At 32.9% G+C, this 14,123-nt stretch overlaps 2 protein-coding genes across 7 annotated transcripts in view; both read right to left on the reverse strand.

The window, feature by feature from the left end:
* The window catches only part of syngap1a (synaptic Ras GTPase activating protein 1a), an 86,002-nt gene extending 82,241 nt beyond the window's left edge, over positions 1-3,761 (reverse strand). For all 4 annotated transcript variants that reach the window (XM_058753547.1, XM_058753546.1, XM_058753548.1 and 1 more), the window contains exon 1: positions 3,538-3,761. In XM_058753547.1, coding sequence (XP_058609530.1) covers positions 3,538-3,559 — 22 coding nt within the window. In that variant the 5' untranslated portion in view covers positions 3,560-3,761. The remainder of the gene's footprint in view (positions 1-3,537) is intronic.
* A 495-nt stretch (positions 3,762-4,256) lies between these two features.
* On the reverse strand, positions 4,257-14,083 carry scn1bb (sodium channel, voltage-gated, type I, beta b). Of its 3 annotated transcripts, none has more exons than XM_058753557.1 (6): positions 13,420-14,082; positions 12,259-12,425; positions 10,718-10,955; positions 9,431-9,572; positions 8,413-8,493; positions 4,257-4,392 (listed from the first exon to the last, which is right to left on the reverse strand). In XM_058753557.1, exons 1-5 carry the CDS (start codon positions 13,490-13,492, stop codon positions 8,427-8,429), a joined length of 687 nt encoding a protein of 228 aa, XP_058609540.1. In that variant the 5' UTR covers positions 13,493-14,082; the 3' UTR covers positions 4,257-4,392; positions 8,413-8,426. The 3 variants fall into 3 exon arrangements, with proteins under 3 accessions (XP_058609540.1, XP_058609541.1, XP_058609539.1); XM_058753558.1 differs by lacking the exon at positions 4,257-4,392 and adding an exon at positions 6,021-6,042 and having other exon boundaries at positions 13,420-14,083; XM_058753556.1 differs by lacking the exon at positions 4,257-4,392 and adding an exon at positions 7,608-8,331 and having other exon boundaries at positions 13,420-14,077.
* Between the last annotated feature and the right edge of the window lie 40 nt (positions 14,084-14,123).

The raw sequence follows: 14,123 nt of genomic DNA on the forward strand, positions 1-14,123 counted from the left end.
CATCAGCAAGGGCATTGAAGATGAAACGTGGCTGGGTCTTTCAGCATGACAATGATCCCAAACACACCGCCCGGGCAACGAAGGAGTGGCTTCGTAAGAAGCATTTCAAGGTCCTGGAGTGGCCGAGCCAGTGTCCAGATCTCAACCCGCTGTTGCCCAGCGACAGACCCAAAACATTACTGCTCTAGAGGAGATCTGCATGGAGGAATGGGCCAAAATACCAGCAACAGTGTGTGAAAACCTTGTGAAGACTTACAGAAAACGTTTGACCTCTGTCATTGCCAACAAAGGGTATATAACAAAGTATTGAGATGAAATTTTGTTATTGACCAAATACTTATTTTCCACCATAATTTGCAAATAAATTCTTTAAAAATCCTACAATGTGATTTTCTGGATATTTTTTTCTCATTTTGTCTCTCATAGTTGAGGTATACCTATGATGAAAATTACAGGCCTCTCTCATCTTTTTAAGTGGGAGAACTTGCACAATTGGTGGCTGACTAAATACTTTTTTTCCCCACTGTATAGCGCGATCTGAACCCAAAACACGTTTTGTCAAAAAAGCTGGTATTGTGTACTTCCAAGGCATCGCGAGTTCACGTTTTACTGCAGAAGCCGACATTCCATTTCAGCGAATCAGCGCGCTGTATTCAGGTCAGGTGACTAGCTGAGAGGAGTTTCAAAGCTGACTAAAAGCGATCGAGGATGGATCATTTCGATGAACGTGATGAACCTGTGATATCTTCTTCAGGGCGAAAAAGGAAAATAAAAGCTGAAACGTTTTCAAGGAACCTTGCGAAAGCAGCACGTTACTATGGTGAGGGAAAACTGCGTATAATCACATCCATACAGTTTATAATCACAACAACAACAACGTTTGTCAGGCATCTACATTATCATCTGAGGAGATTCTAAGACTAAACAAGTGTTTTTTATACTCTAAAACATGAAATGTGGAGTTATCTGCTTTTACTATAAAACAAACTTTTAATATGTAAAAAAAAACATGCTTTCAATTAACTTTAATATTGTAAATTACCTGTATTTGTTTAATTTCTTATTACTTAATCAAAACAATCCAACTACAGTTTGATTGATATTACTTGGAATGCACAATAAAAATAAAAAAAAACGTGATTTCTGAAAAAATTTAAATGGAGTTATCGGTTTTTGCAGATATATATATATATATATACACACACACACACATATATACATACATATCAACTATAATATACAGTATACCATCAACTGTAAACTTATGTAAAATTTACAATTTACATAAATTTGCAACTGTAAGATTATATTTATTTATTTATAAATATATACAAAGTAAATGTATATTTATTTATATTACAGCTAATTATACTTATAATTTCTTTATGGTTATTTTTAAATTATTTCTACACCATTTTTAAGTGTAAAAGAAATCTACAATTTATGTAATTTTACAACTGTAAAATAATATCTAAATTACATTTATTACATTTAATTATACACATTTTAAAATTAAAATGATATATATATAATATTTATTCATAAATATATACATGATAAATATTATATTTACTTATATTACAGTTAATTAAAATATTTTAATAGGAATATATATTTAAAACATCTAAATGTGCATGTGAATTTCTACAGTAGATTGAAATCTTAAAAAATTAAATTAAATAAAAAAGCTTCAAGTTCCTTTGATGCTGTAATTTTGATGATTATTTTTGATTAATAAAATTTTAATTGCAACACTTCTGAGGCTCAACATCTAAAGCAAACTGGTCCTGAATGATTTTATTTCTGTTTGACACGTCAGTAAATCAGCTCTTCATTGGTTCTCAGACTGAATCACACAATCAGTGCAGTTATCTACAGCACACAATAAATCATTCAGAACTAATAATTCTGACATATCTGCCGTGTTTATTACAGCAGGAGTTTTCCAGTCAAAAGTCAAACGTAAAGCAGCCATCAGACGCTCAAACCTGTATTACTGACGAGTCTAGAGTAATTCACACAGTATAATGCTGAACAGCACACAACTACTAGTGTTAGTCCATGATCACAACCCCGTCAACACCAGCATTAACTAGCAGATAACCAGCGGACTGAACATATAATACTGATGCACACAGAATTCACTCAAAACAAAAGCCAGCAGTATCAGAATTCATCAGATCTCAGTCTTTATGTTACACTCTAAAAGAAGATATTTTTTGAAGTTGTAAACAAAACAAAGATTATTGGAGTATGTTTTAGAAATAAATATATTACAGTCTCTCAACTTCACAATTTCACAGTTAATTTAATGCATGACTTGATGTTTCTTTATGGTTATTTGTGAAATTTACAACCGTAAAATTGTTTCTACACTATTATTAATTGTAAAAGAAATGTACAATTTATGTAATTTTACAACTGTAAAATAATATCTAAATTACATTTATATTAAAGGAATGTGTAAAAGAAACTGTAAAACTAAATTATATTCAATTTTGTAATAAAATTATATTTGATACATTGAATTATATGCATGTTTTGTAAAAATATATTAAATATGAATAAATACATGATATATTTAAAACAAACTGTAATATAAATATCATTAACTGTAAATGTGTGTAAAATTTACAATGTATATAAATTTACAACTAAAATAGTTTCTACGCCATTTATTAAATAGTAATGTACAACTTATATAAACTCACAACAGCAAATTATATCTAAATTATATTTTGTAATATAAATTGTATTTACGTGACAAATTGTATGTATATTTATATATAAATATATAATATAAATTAAAATTGTACATCTCAAATGTAATATTTATTAACTGTGTAAAATTCTCAATTTATATACATTTGCAACTAAAATTGTTTCTGTCATTTATGAAATATTAATGTACAACAGCAAATTATATCTAAATTATATTCTGTAATATAAATTGAATATATATATATAATTCTGTATCTCAAATGTTATATTTATTAACTGTAAAATTGCAAAAAATTCTACACCATTTTTAAGTGTAATAAAAATTTACACCTGTAAAATTATATCTAAATTATATTTTGTATGATAAATTATGACAATTATATATATATATATATATATATATGCATATATCAAATGTAAGATATATAATCAGCTTACAATAATTGTAAGACTGTTTCTACACCAAGAGAAGCGTAAACTAAATTCAATTAAGTACTGATTTAACTTTATTCCGCGAAACCGAATCAAAGAATTAACGGACACAAAACCGATCCGCATCACAGCTCGACATTTATCGAGATCTCTCGACAAAACAACCACGACACGACCCTCAAAACATCTGCCCAATCAATAACACACACACACACACACAGCCGTTAACGGAGAGCGGTCGGTTCGGTTCGGATCTATAAATAAACGCGCGGCCCTCGACGCGCATCTGCTGTTACCGAGCGCTTCCCGCGGATCACCGATCGATCGCGACGCGTCACCGATCACCGCGCGCTGTCAGTCACGCGGAGAAACCGTTAGCGTTACCTTGTGAAGACACATAGGACATGATCCTCCGGCTCTGGCCGCGATCAGCTCGCTCCGTGATCCATCACCGCTCCTCCAGCGCGACACGAGCACAATCACGCGACGCGACGCGACGCAACGCGAGCTGCTGTATTGATCCGAGCGCCGATCGAAGTGATGCGCCGATCGCTCAACGCTCGCCGTCACCGGACGCGGACGCGCGCACGCACGCACGCAGGCAGGCGGGGACGCGCGATCTGGAGCAGGTTTTACCATCAGTACCACAGTAAACGAGCGAGTACACTACAGATCATCACTTTACACCACAAATGAATAGAGAAAAAAATTATACATCAATATTCCTATGAAATATTAAGATATTATTATGAAAATCTTTCCAATTCTATGTTGCCCCAAAAACACATCATTATGCAAATTAGATACAGTTGATAGATACATTGTATATAATGGAAAAACTCATTTTACACACATTTTGCATAAAGAAGAATGGTTTTTAAATATATCTCACCACATCAATCTTAATAAAATATTCCAAACTAATGCAAAGTTAAGACATGACCATCGGGCACATGGTCAGCGAGGTCAGAAAAAACACACGTTAACTGCAAAAGAATTAAGAATTAATGTGAAGAATTAGGTTTATTCTCCAGAACCGCAGCCTTCCCGGAGTCTCCAGAAGAACCAGGTGTCAGGCTCTCAGAGGCTTTGCTCATAAGAACACGCTGAAGTGTTGTGAACACATGAAGACTGAGTTTTATAGGCTTTATGGACTCCTGAAGCACCTCTTGAAACTGAAGAACTGATCCTCCAGACTTTCAGGAGCTCATCTTTAGTCCGTCTCCACGTCACACAAATCTGCAAATACAGTATTGATGTTTTTACAGGTGTTTGACCAGTATTTTTGGATTTTACACTTCATTGCACTGTGTTTTAGAGTTAACAGAAATGTACGTAAAATTAACGGATAATATCCGTGTTCACGGACAGTTATACATCACTTATAAATGATTAATTACTAAATCAATAGTTATTAAGATTGATGTGGTTTGGAATTGGTCAAATGTGCTTGGAAAAAAATATGATCAGAATATCAGCTTGCATAATAATTATGCATGCACTGTACGTACATATTATATACGGTGTGTGTATATATATATATATATATATATATATATATATATATATATATATATATATATATATATATATATATATATATATATATATATATATATAAAACTTCAAAAATGAAGTTGATATATTTATGGTAGGAAATGTACAAAATATCTTCATATATATATATATATATATATATATATATATACACACACATTATATATTTATTTATAGACCTATTAAATTCTTTAAAAATGATCATGCAAGTTTTTGCAATGATTATAAATGTTCCAAATTTAAATATTTTATCAGGTAGAAATTAATTCTAATTATTTTTAATTCTAATAAATGACTAGAAAAGTCAAGTAAATTCATTATGAAGCCCTCAAGAATATTAGCTATTGAAACTGGAATTATGGAATTTAATTACTATAATTAATTTATCATTGTTTTATTTAAATATTATTATAATAAATATAAACTATAAATATTTACAAAACTAGACCATGTCATTTTTTTTTTTTTTTTTTCCAATATTACTAATCAAAAGTTTTGATATATTTACGGTAGGAAATGTACAAATATCTTGATGGAACATGATCTTAATATCCTAATGATTTTTGGCATAGAAGAGAAATGTATAATTGTGACCCACACAATGTATTGTTGTCTATTGCTGCAAATATAGCTGTGCTGCTTATGACTGCTTCTGTGCTGCAGGGTCACATATAAAGAATTCAAACGCTACTTCTAATTTCTATAAATAAAACTTTGTGAGAAGTGCGTGTCATTACAGCAGAAATCATCAAATATTGTTTTTGGCGACGGAGGAGTTCAGACTCGTGAGTCACTCAGATCACAATCAACATCCCAGAATCCATCACAGCGTCCTCATGATCGACGGACAGAGGACACATTTTGATTCGAAGTCACATCGAGAGCAAAGGAAAATAATATCCGGTGATTATCAATATTCACACGAAAACAGCCTTCAGAGAAAAACTGAAGAAACACACCTGTAATATTTCCAATAAAAACTGTGTTTTGTGTTCGATATTCAAAAAATTAACATCCACTCAAACATAAACAAAGAATCACAAAGTAGTTTTGAAGTAGAAAACTGAAGTGGTATTTGTGTGTAGAATGTAGTGTGTTCTGAGTGAAACGGAGCACAATATGAACCGTTCAAAAACAGCTGGTTTAATTTAGCATGTGAATCCAATTATGAATTATTAATGAACAAACCATGCTTTTTGTTTTTGACGGCTGAACAGTCTGATCAAATCACAGCTCTAATTACCTTCTCATTCGTCAAGCTCGGGTCGACTGCATTGCATTATGGGATACCGTACTCACGTTTGCCAGCGCAGCACTTCATCAGACTGCTTCCTGCTTACAGAAGATATGCATTCTGTGCTCAGCAATAACAACAGAACTCTTCAGCAATACTGTTTATTAAGAAATATTATTCAGCTCTCCTAAACACATTTCATGTCGACACGTTTGCATCCTCCGTCATGTTCAGTATTGTACGGAAACTTGTTTCCACCATAGGATTAAAAAATTTACAATTTTTACAAAAAGCTAATTGCGACTTTTTTATATTTGCAATTCTCACTTTTTCCCCTGATTTGTGAGATATAAACTAAACATTGCATTTTTTTTGTCTTATAATTCTAACTATTTTCTCAGAATTGCAAGTTTATAATAACAGTATATTTATGCATTAACACTAATCACTCTGTAAAAACATTTATTAACTTTATTTTTATTTCATCAAGTAAGTATTGCAATAAAAAGTCCCAATAACCTTTTCTTTCCCAGTTTTAACCTTTTTATAATCCAGTGAGAGAAACGTGCTTCTTTAATATTAACTGTATTGTCTGAGATGCACATTTATGAATTAAAAACTCTACAGCATCAAACAGAAATGTTTCTTTCAACCATTCATTTAACAATAACAACAAAAGAGTTCGTGAATGAAAGTTGACAGTATAATGTAGAACTGTTGTTCTTTAAGAGCTAAATACAGTAACACGAGTTCATGCCGTCTTTAAACCAATACAGAAATGACTAATTAATGCTTTCAAATCTACTTCCTTTTAATTACATTTTAAACTAAGCTTTATTTTTTGTTAATTTGATTTCATCATCTGTTATGATTGTTTTATATGCTGTTAATTTTGCCCGAATGAGGTTATGATTCTTTTTTTAAATAATCTGTAACGATAATTTTAGGATTATTTTACATACTATTAATTTTGCATTAAACGTCTCTTATTATTGTTATTTTACGACTATTTTTAAATGCTGTTAATTTTAATCATTTATGATTATTTATTCATTTGGTATCTATTATTTATTGATGAATTATTTTAAAATAATGTTAATTTATGACTTAATTAAATTTATAAATTAAAATTAAAACATGATTATTTTTACACGCTTAAATTTGTCTTATAAAAACTTACAACTAAAATTGTTTCTACACCATTTTTTAAGTGTAATAAAAATGTACAACTGTAAAATTATATTCATATGACATTTAATTTTATATATAAAATTGAATATACATCAACTGTGTAAAATGTACAATTTTACAACTTTATTGTCATAAACAAGGAGATAATATTAGAGCAACCTACAATGTAAAGTACAATAAGAATCCATAAAGTGCAGTACTTCATATCAGTTTATACAACTTTATAGTTTCTAAATCAGTCTTAATAATCTGTTATGACCTTTAAAATAGTGTTCATTTTATGTCTTAATCATCTGTTTTCTAATACTGTTAATATGTCTGAATCATGCTAGGATTCTTCTCAATTCTTTAATATTGTATGCGAAGCGCTCGAGTGGCCGTCGTGTGTGAAGTGTGCGTTCTACATAAAGGTCATTAACACACAGCCCAGCATCCACACCGCTTCCGCTCACAAATGAAAGAATCCACAGAATTCATTTGAGCTCATTTAATTTGCACATTTCTCTCTCTCTCTCTCCGCACTCCCGCCCACCAGCCCTGCGTTTCCCAGCATTCACTTCTGCGTTTCCCACAGATGCTCACATTAGATCAGGCGCATCGGACAGAGAGGGCGAGTAGGATCCTGGCATTGATCGTCTGCAGTGTGGGCATGCATTAAAACGGCACACAACGGGACGGGACGAGCGATCGGGTGTCTTAATGCGCTTACCCACAATGCATTTCACACGTTCAGCGAGTGCTTGCTACATTCAAGAGCTAGAGTTTGATTCTCATATTGCACTTGGATTATACAACAACTACGAGTCAGGAACTCTCTCGAGCTCGAGCGATCGATGAGTTTCCTCTCGGTGTAGAAATGTATAGAAACTGCGTTCGCATTTACGTTCGGCTCATGCAACCGTAGCATTGCATGGCGTTTGGCTCTCAGATGGTCTTATAGTATGTGTAGTATAGATATATGTATATATAGACATAGACATGGCCTCGATGTGCGGCAAGATCAACAAAGACTGCTTGCTCTTTACTGATCTCTAGTGCAAAATCAGTGTATTGCGTCTCTATCGGAGTATTGCCGTGGATTGTGAGGGTTTTATCCATGCATAGCATATAAAGGTCATGCGGAGGAAGAGGTAAGAAACGCTTATAAAAACAGAGACAGTGACAGCAGTTCAGAAGGAAGGGCGTCCCGGAGAAACCTGCGGACGGGAAAGAAGAGAGCGGTTGGAAAGAGAAACCAGGAGAAACCAGGAACTAGTTAGGGCTGCTAGTTAACTCACCTGTGCTAGTTAACTCATTCTGCTACCTGCACGCCGGCGCAGTTGTCTTTGCTCTCGGACGCGATCGCCAGATACTCCGCACTGCGACACACAAAACAAAAACAAACATTTCCTGAAGATATTCAAACTTATTTTAGTGTTATTGTGTATTTTGAATGCGTTTTTATTTTTCTAGTCAATTTTTGTCGTCATTTTAGTAGTTTTTGTTTTCAGATATTTTAGTGCATTAACGAGAAACTACTTGAAATTTTTGTTTTGTTTGAAGTTATAAAAATGTGTTTTTTCTTCATTTTAGTTTTAGTAAGCTATTACTTTTGATCCTGTACAATTTAATTTAATAACTATTATATTTACAGCTGAATATTGAAAGAAGTCGTCAAAAACCATCTCCACTGAATAATTTAAATCAGTTGAATTGAATCAGTTATTATTTTTACATTCAAGTTTTAATAATTTTGTCATTTTTAGTATTTTATTTTACACGTCTATAACATTTCTAGACATTTTAGTTCTAGATATTTTACAAAACTAAATGAAACAGAAATATTGATTGGCAACTAGATGAAATAAAGTTTTTTATTTGACTTTATTTTAAGTCATGAAAATTGTAGTTTTAATAAAAACTAATGAGTAAACAATATTTTTAGACCTGTACATTTGAATTTAATAATTATATATATAGTCAAGATAATGAGTGAACAATACCTTCAGTCAAATTTAAGTATTTAATAATAATAATTTAATGATTTTTTGTTGCCATCGAACAAATAATTCTGATTTTATTTTTCGATTATTTTGACGTGATTTTAGGTTGAAATGTCTAAACCTTCACAACAAACACCTTTCAACATCAATCCAAGGAATAAGCCCTCAAATGTTTGTATTCTCCAGGATACGTCGCTTCTTTTAGGGTTAAACTAAATGGCAATGTTGCCTTGGCCACTAGTTGAAATGAAAGGTTTCTAATATTTTATTTTATTTGAGTAAGTTTAGTTTTAGTGAGAGGTGTGTTACTGACGCGCTGGCTCTGAGCGCTTCCTCTCCGGCCGCGGCGATCTTCCTGTAGCAGTAGATCATCTCCACCAGGAGCCAGAGCTGCAGGCCGATGATGGACACGTACATCATGACCTCCGACACGATGGACGCCGTGCCGCGCGTGGCTGCAAGAAAACACGATTCCCGGTGTGTCAAATCAAGACACTTCACACACTTCCCCAGATAAAATCATTCATTTTGTTTGTTTTTTCTGAAGAAAGACCAACATAAAGACTAATCAAAGCCAAAATATTAAAAGCGATGGATGAATATGTACTGAGTAATGCACTATTGTGTAGAGGAGGGTAAAAATGACAATTTTTCATCTGAGATTCAGAGCCAGATAACAGGAGGATGAAAATGAGTTCAGAAAGATGGCAGCATCGTATTGTTATTTTTACACAGAGATTAGTAGCTCTATTAGTAAAATCTGTTGTCTTTAGCAATCTGTGTTGCATTATGTGCCAACGCTGACACTTCAAAAATGAAGAAAAAGTGCTTTTTGTCTTGAAACACACCTGTTCGAGTGCCAAAAATACTCTTTTGCCAAAGTTTGCGTGCCTGTAACCCAAGAATTATTAAAGATAACTTAATAAGATTTTAGATTATGGTTCTTAACAAACTTTTCTTTTGCTAAAATCATTTTTAAGGTCCAATATGGTTCATTTCCAGAGATACTGGCATCTCATTATGGCTGCATTTGCAACATGATGAATTTTTCCCAATTTTAATGGTCAAAAACCAAATGTGGGTCACTTTGCATTCAGCAGATATTTACTGTAATTGAAGACGAACATCTGAAGAACAAATAATGTTGAAACTAGAAATGCATCTCATTTCCCTCTATCAAAACAACTGCATAGAAAACAGCTATCTGAGTGACAAAAATACTCTTTTGCCAAAGTTTGCATGACTGTAACTCATAAAGTATTACATATATCTCAATATCCTTTAAGATTATGGTTCTTAATAAACTTTTCTTTTGCTGTCTCCATTGTTAAGGCCCTAAGTGGTTCAGTTCCAGAGATGTGAGGATCCCAGCGTGGCTCCATGTACAAATTTGACCCATTTTCATGGGACGAAAAGCAAATGCACTTTGCATACAGCCGATGCAAGGAATGTTTAATATTTTGGCTATTCATTCATGTACTTCTTTCACCAGAAAAAAAAGATCAAAATCAAACTGGTTGAGCTGAGACAGAACGACTCATTTATAAAACGACGGTATCAGCCAGAAGTCATGCATCACAGATGTCAGATGTTCTGGTACCTTTGGCCACCACGGTGAGGTGCACCAATTTATCGACGACGGTGGAGAACTCGTAGTGCTCGTAGCTGAGCACGCGGTTGAAGACGCAGCGGTAGGTGCCGGAGTCGTTGAAGGTGACGTTGAGGAGGTCCACAGACGCGTCCTGAAGGTCAAAGGTGTTCTTGCTGCCGTGCCACACCATGCGATCCTGAAAGCGCTCGTCGATGATCCGAGCCGACTCGCCGTCGTAGCTATAAATCTGTCCACGAGACACAACAGAGCTCAGCAGAAACGCCACAGACCTGGCAGACTCTTTCTAGTGATCAAGCTTCATGAAAGACGTGTTCTATCTTGTTTATTTAGTTAGTTCAATCTTCAATATATTTATTTGACCCAATATTTTATTTTAATTATTAAATGCATTTCTTTTATTAATGATTTATTGACTTATTTCAATCAAATGCTTGTTTATTTATTTAGTTATTGACGTAATTTATTTTAATCATTTTTATTAACATCAAATTTCAATGATTTTAATCAAAATTTTGATTTAGCGTATGCATTTAAGTCATGTTTTATTCACTTATTTTAAATCAAACACTTTTGTTTATTTAGTCATTCATTTATTGTTTATTATTTACATCAAATTTGATTAATTTTAATTAATATATTAAATGTATATATTTTACTAATGTTTTATTTATTTTAAACTTTTGCATTATATTCTTTATTTACATCAAATTTAATTTTAATTTAATGTATTTTATTAATCTTTTATTTATTTAAATCTAATGCTTTTGTTTATTTAGTCATTCATTTACATTAAACTTAATTTATTTGCATCAATCTATTTATTTTAATCAAATTTATTGGATTACAATTATTACTATTTTATTTGAAATCAATATTTTAACTAAATTTACTTATTTGAACAATTTTATTTTGTTTATTTAGTCATTTTTATTTATTCAGATCAAATTTTATTTTTAGAAATTTATTTATTTTGACAATGTTTTATTTATTTTGATCAAATGCTTTTGTTTGTTTAATGAATCATTAAAAAAAAAAAATTCTTATCAATTTATTTATTTTAAGTAAATTTATTAAATTACTATGCATCCATTTAAATCAATTTCTAATGTCAAAGTCTCATAAAATCAGCAGGCCATACGACTCATGTTCTGTATTTGAATATGGCCATAATGACTTGCATAAAGCATCACATGACCTGAGAATATAGAGCACGAGTCACATGATCTACTGTTATAATGTGAAGAGCTCAGATGCAATAGCCTCTAAGTGCTAAGTCTAATATTTTCTTCTAAAATGAGCATTTTTAATCAGGCTCCTATGTTTATGCACAGTTACTTCTCTTTAATTGCATAGAAAATGACCTATACATTGCCATTAGAGTAAAATAACTGAACCTAAACAGAGGAGCCTGCTAAAAATCCTGACTTTAGATGAACATTTCTGACGGCTTTTGCATCTGAACTCTTCATGTGTTTCTGGAGCTTGAGGATGCTGAGCGTCTGGTTTAGTGCATCTGCGTCAGAACTCACGTGCATGAAGTCGGCTTCTCCTCGCGCCCTGAACATCCAGTCGACGATGGCCGTGGCCTCCACCTCTCCTCGCATCTTACAGGAGATGCATCCCAGCTTGAACTGCCCTCCCGCCACGGCCTCCGTGTCCGAATCCACCTCGGCACAGGCGCCGCTGCACAGAGACACTGCAGAGCACACAACAAAACCACAAACACTCATCAAACTCAATATCAAAATGTATATTGTTTCTATTACGCTACATCCTTGCATTCTTTTATACACTTTACTGTTACATACTGTATTTATGATTTATTTAAATCAAATTTCATTTCAGTCAAATGCTTAGTTTATTCAGTTATTTATTTATTAATTATTTACAACAAATATTATTCATTTTAATCTATTTATTTACTATAAGCAAGTTTACTTGTGTGACTTTTTATTCATTTATTTTTCATTTTTATCAAATCATGATTTATTTTTATTAACTGCTTTTATTTTTATTTATTTACTTTGATCAACTTTAATCAAATGTATTAATTTACATAAATTTTTTTAAATGGACTATTACTTAATAAATTATTTTATTTTAATCAAAAACATTTGTTTTGTTTAAATTTCGTTTGTTATATCATTGTATAATTTTTTTTACTCACTATAGCACTGTAAATCAAAGTTTATTTTATCAATGAATTTAAATCTTAAACAAATGTATTTATTTGCATCATGTTTTATTTTTCTTTCAATAAATTTATTTTTTCATTATTGACAACAAATGTTATTTTAATCATATTAATTTAAATGAACTTATTTAATACATTATTTTATTTGAATCATGTTTTTCTTTTCTTAGTTTCTATTATGTTACATTATTGCAATTATAGTAGTGTATGAATTTTTTACTTATTTAAATTTGATCAATTAACTGATAAATAAATTTAATCAAATTTATTTATATGCATTATTGTTTATATATTTCTTTTTAAATTATTTTTTTAATTATTTGTTCATTTAAATACATTTTGTTTATTTTAATCAATTTTTTTAAATGATTTTCCATTTTAATCTAATTTATTTTGTCTTATGTATTCATTATATAATTATTTTGACATTTATTAGACTGTTTATCACCGCAGGCCCCTGAGGGCCCCGGATTGAAGTTCTGATGGTGAGACTCACCGGAGAGCGCGCAGAACACACACAGGAGCAGCAGACGTCTCATATCCAGGTCCATCTTCATCTTCATCATCATCGCAGCAGCAGTTAAACACACACACACACACACACACACTCTCTCTCTCTCTCTCTCTGTCTCTTCTCTAGTGCTGGATCTTCATGTCCCGCTCAGGAGACCTTCAGAAGAGTCATGTGACCGAGCCAGACGACTAGACCAGCAGCATCTGAGGGGTTCTGCTTCAGAAAGATGTTTAGTGTACTAAACCAGGCCAGCGGCTCCTGAATCAGCCAAGGGCCCCGACTCTCCGCCTTACTGCTACTGACTCTTTAAAATCAAATCAATGACCTGAGATCAACAGCAGCTGTGTTTAGATCATCTGAGCATCTTTGACATGAATTAACATCTAAACAAAGCGCGCTTCGCATTCACATTCATATTAATATTTTCATACGCAGCGCATCAAGCAGACTGTAACTTGCCTCCGCGGTAGACTCCTCAGGCATCAGACTGGCGCGTGCGATCGGTAAACGGAGATCTGTCGGTGTTTATCGCCATTCTGCGCGGTTCTGGGTGACGCTCGCACTGATGCATTGCGGTAAAAACCCCGGGCCGCGCGCGCGGCGCAGCGCAACGCACCCGAACGCGCGGTGACGTCACGACGCTGCCGGCAGGTGCGGCCCCCTTCAAAACTTTCTGCACTGAAAAA

Source organism: Onychostoma macrolepis, chromosome 19 (assembly GCF_012432095.1).
Source record: "Onychostoma macrolepis isolate SWU-2019 chromosome 19, ASM1243209v1, whole genome shotgun sequence".
NCBI lineage: Eukaryota > Metazoa > Chordata > Actinopteri > Cypriniformes > Cyprinidae > Onychostoma > Onychostoma macrolepis.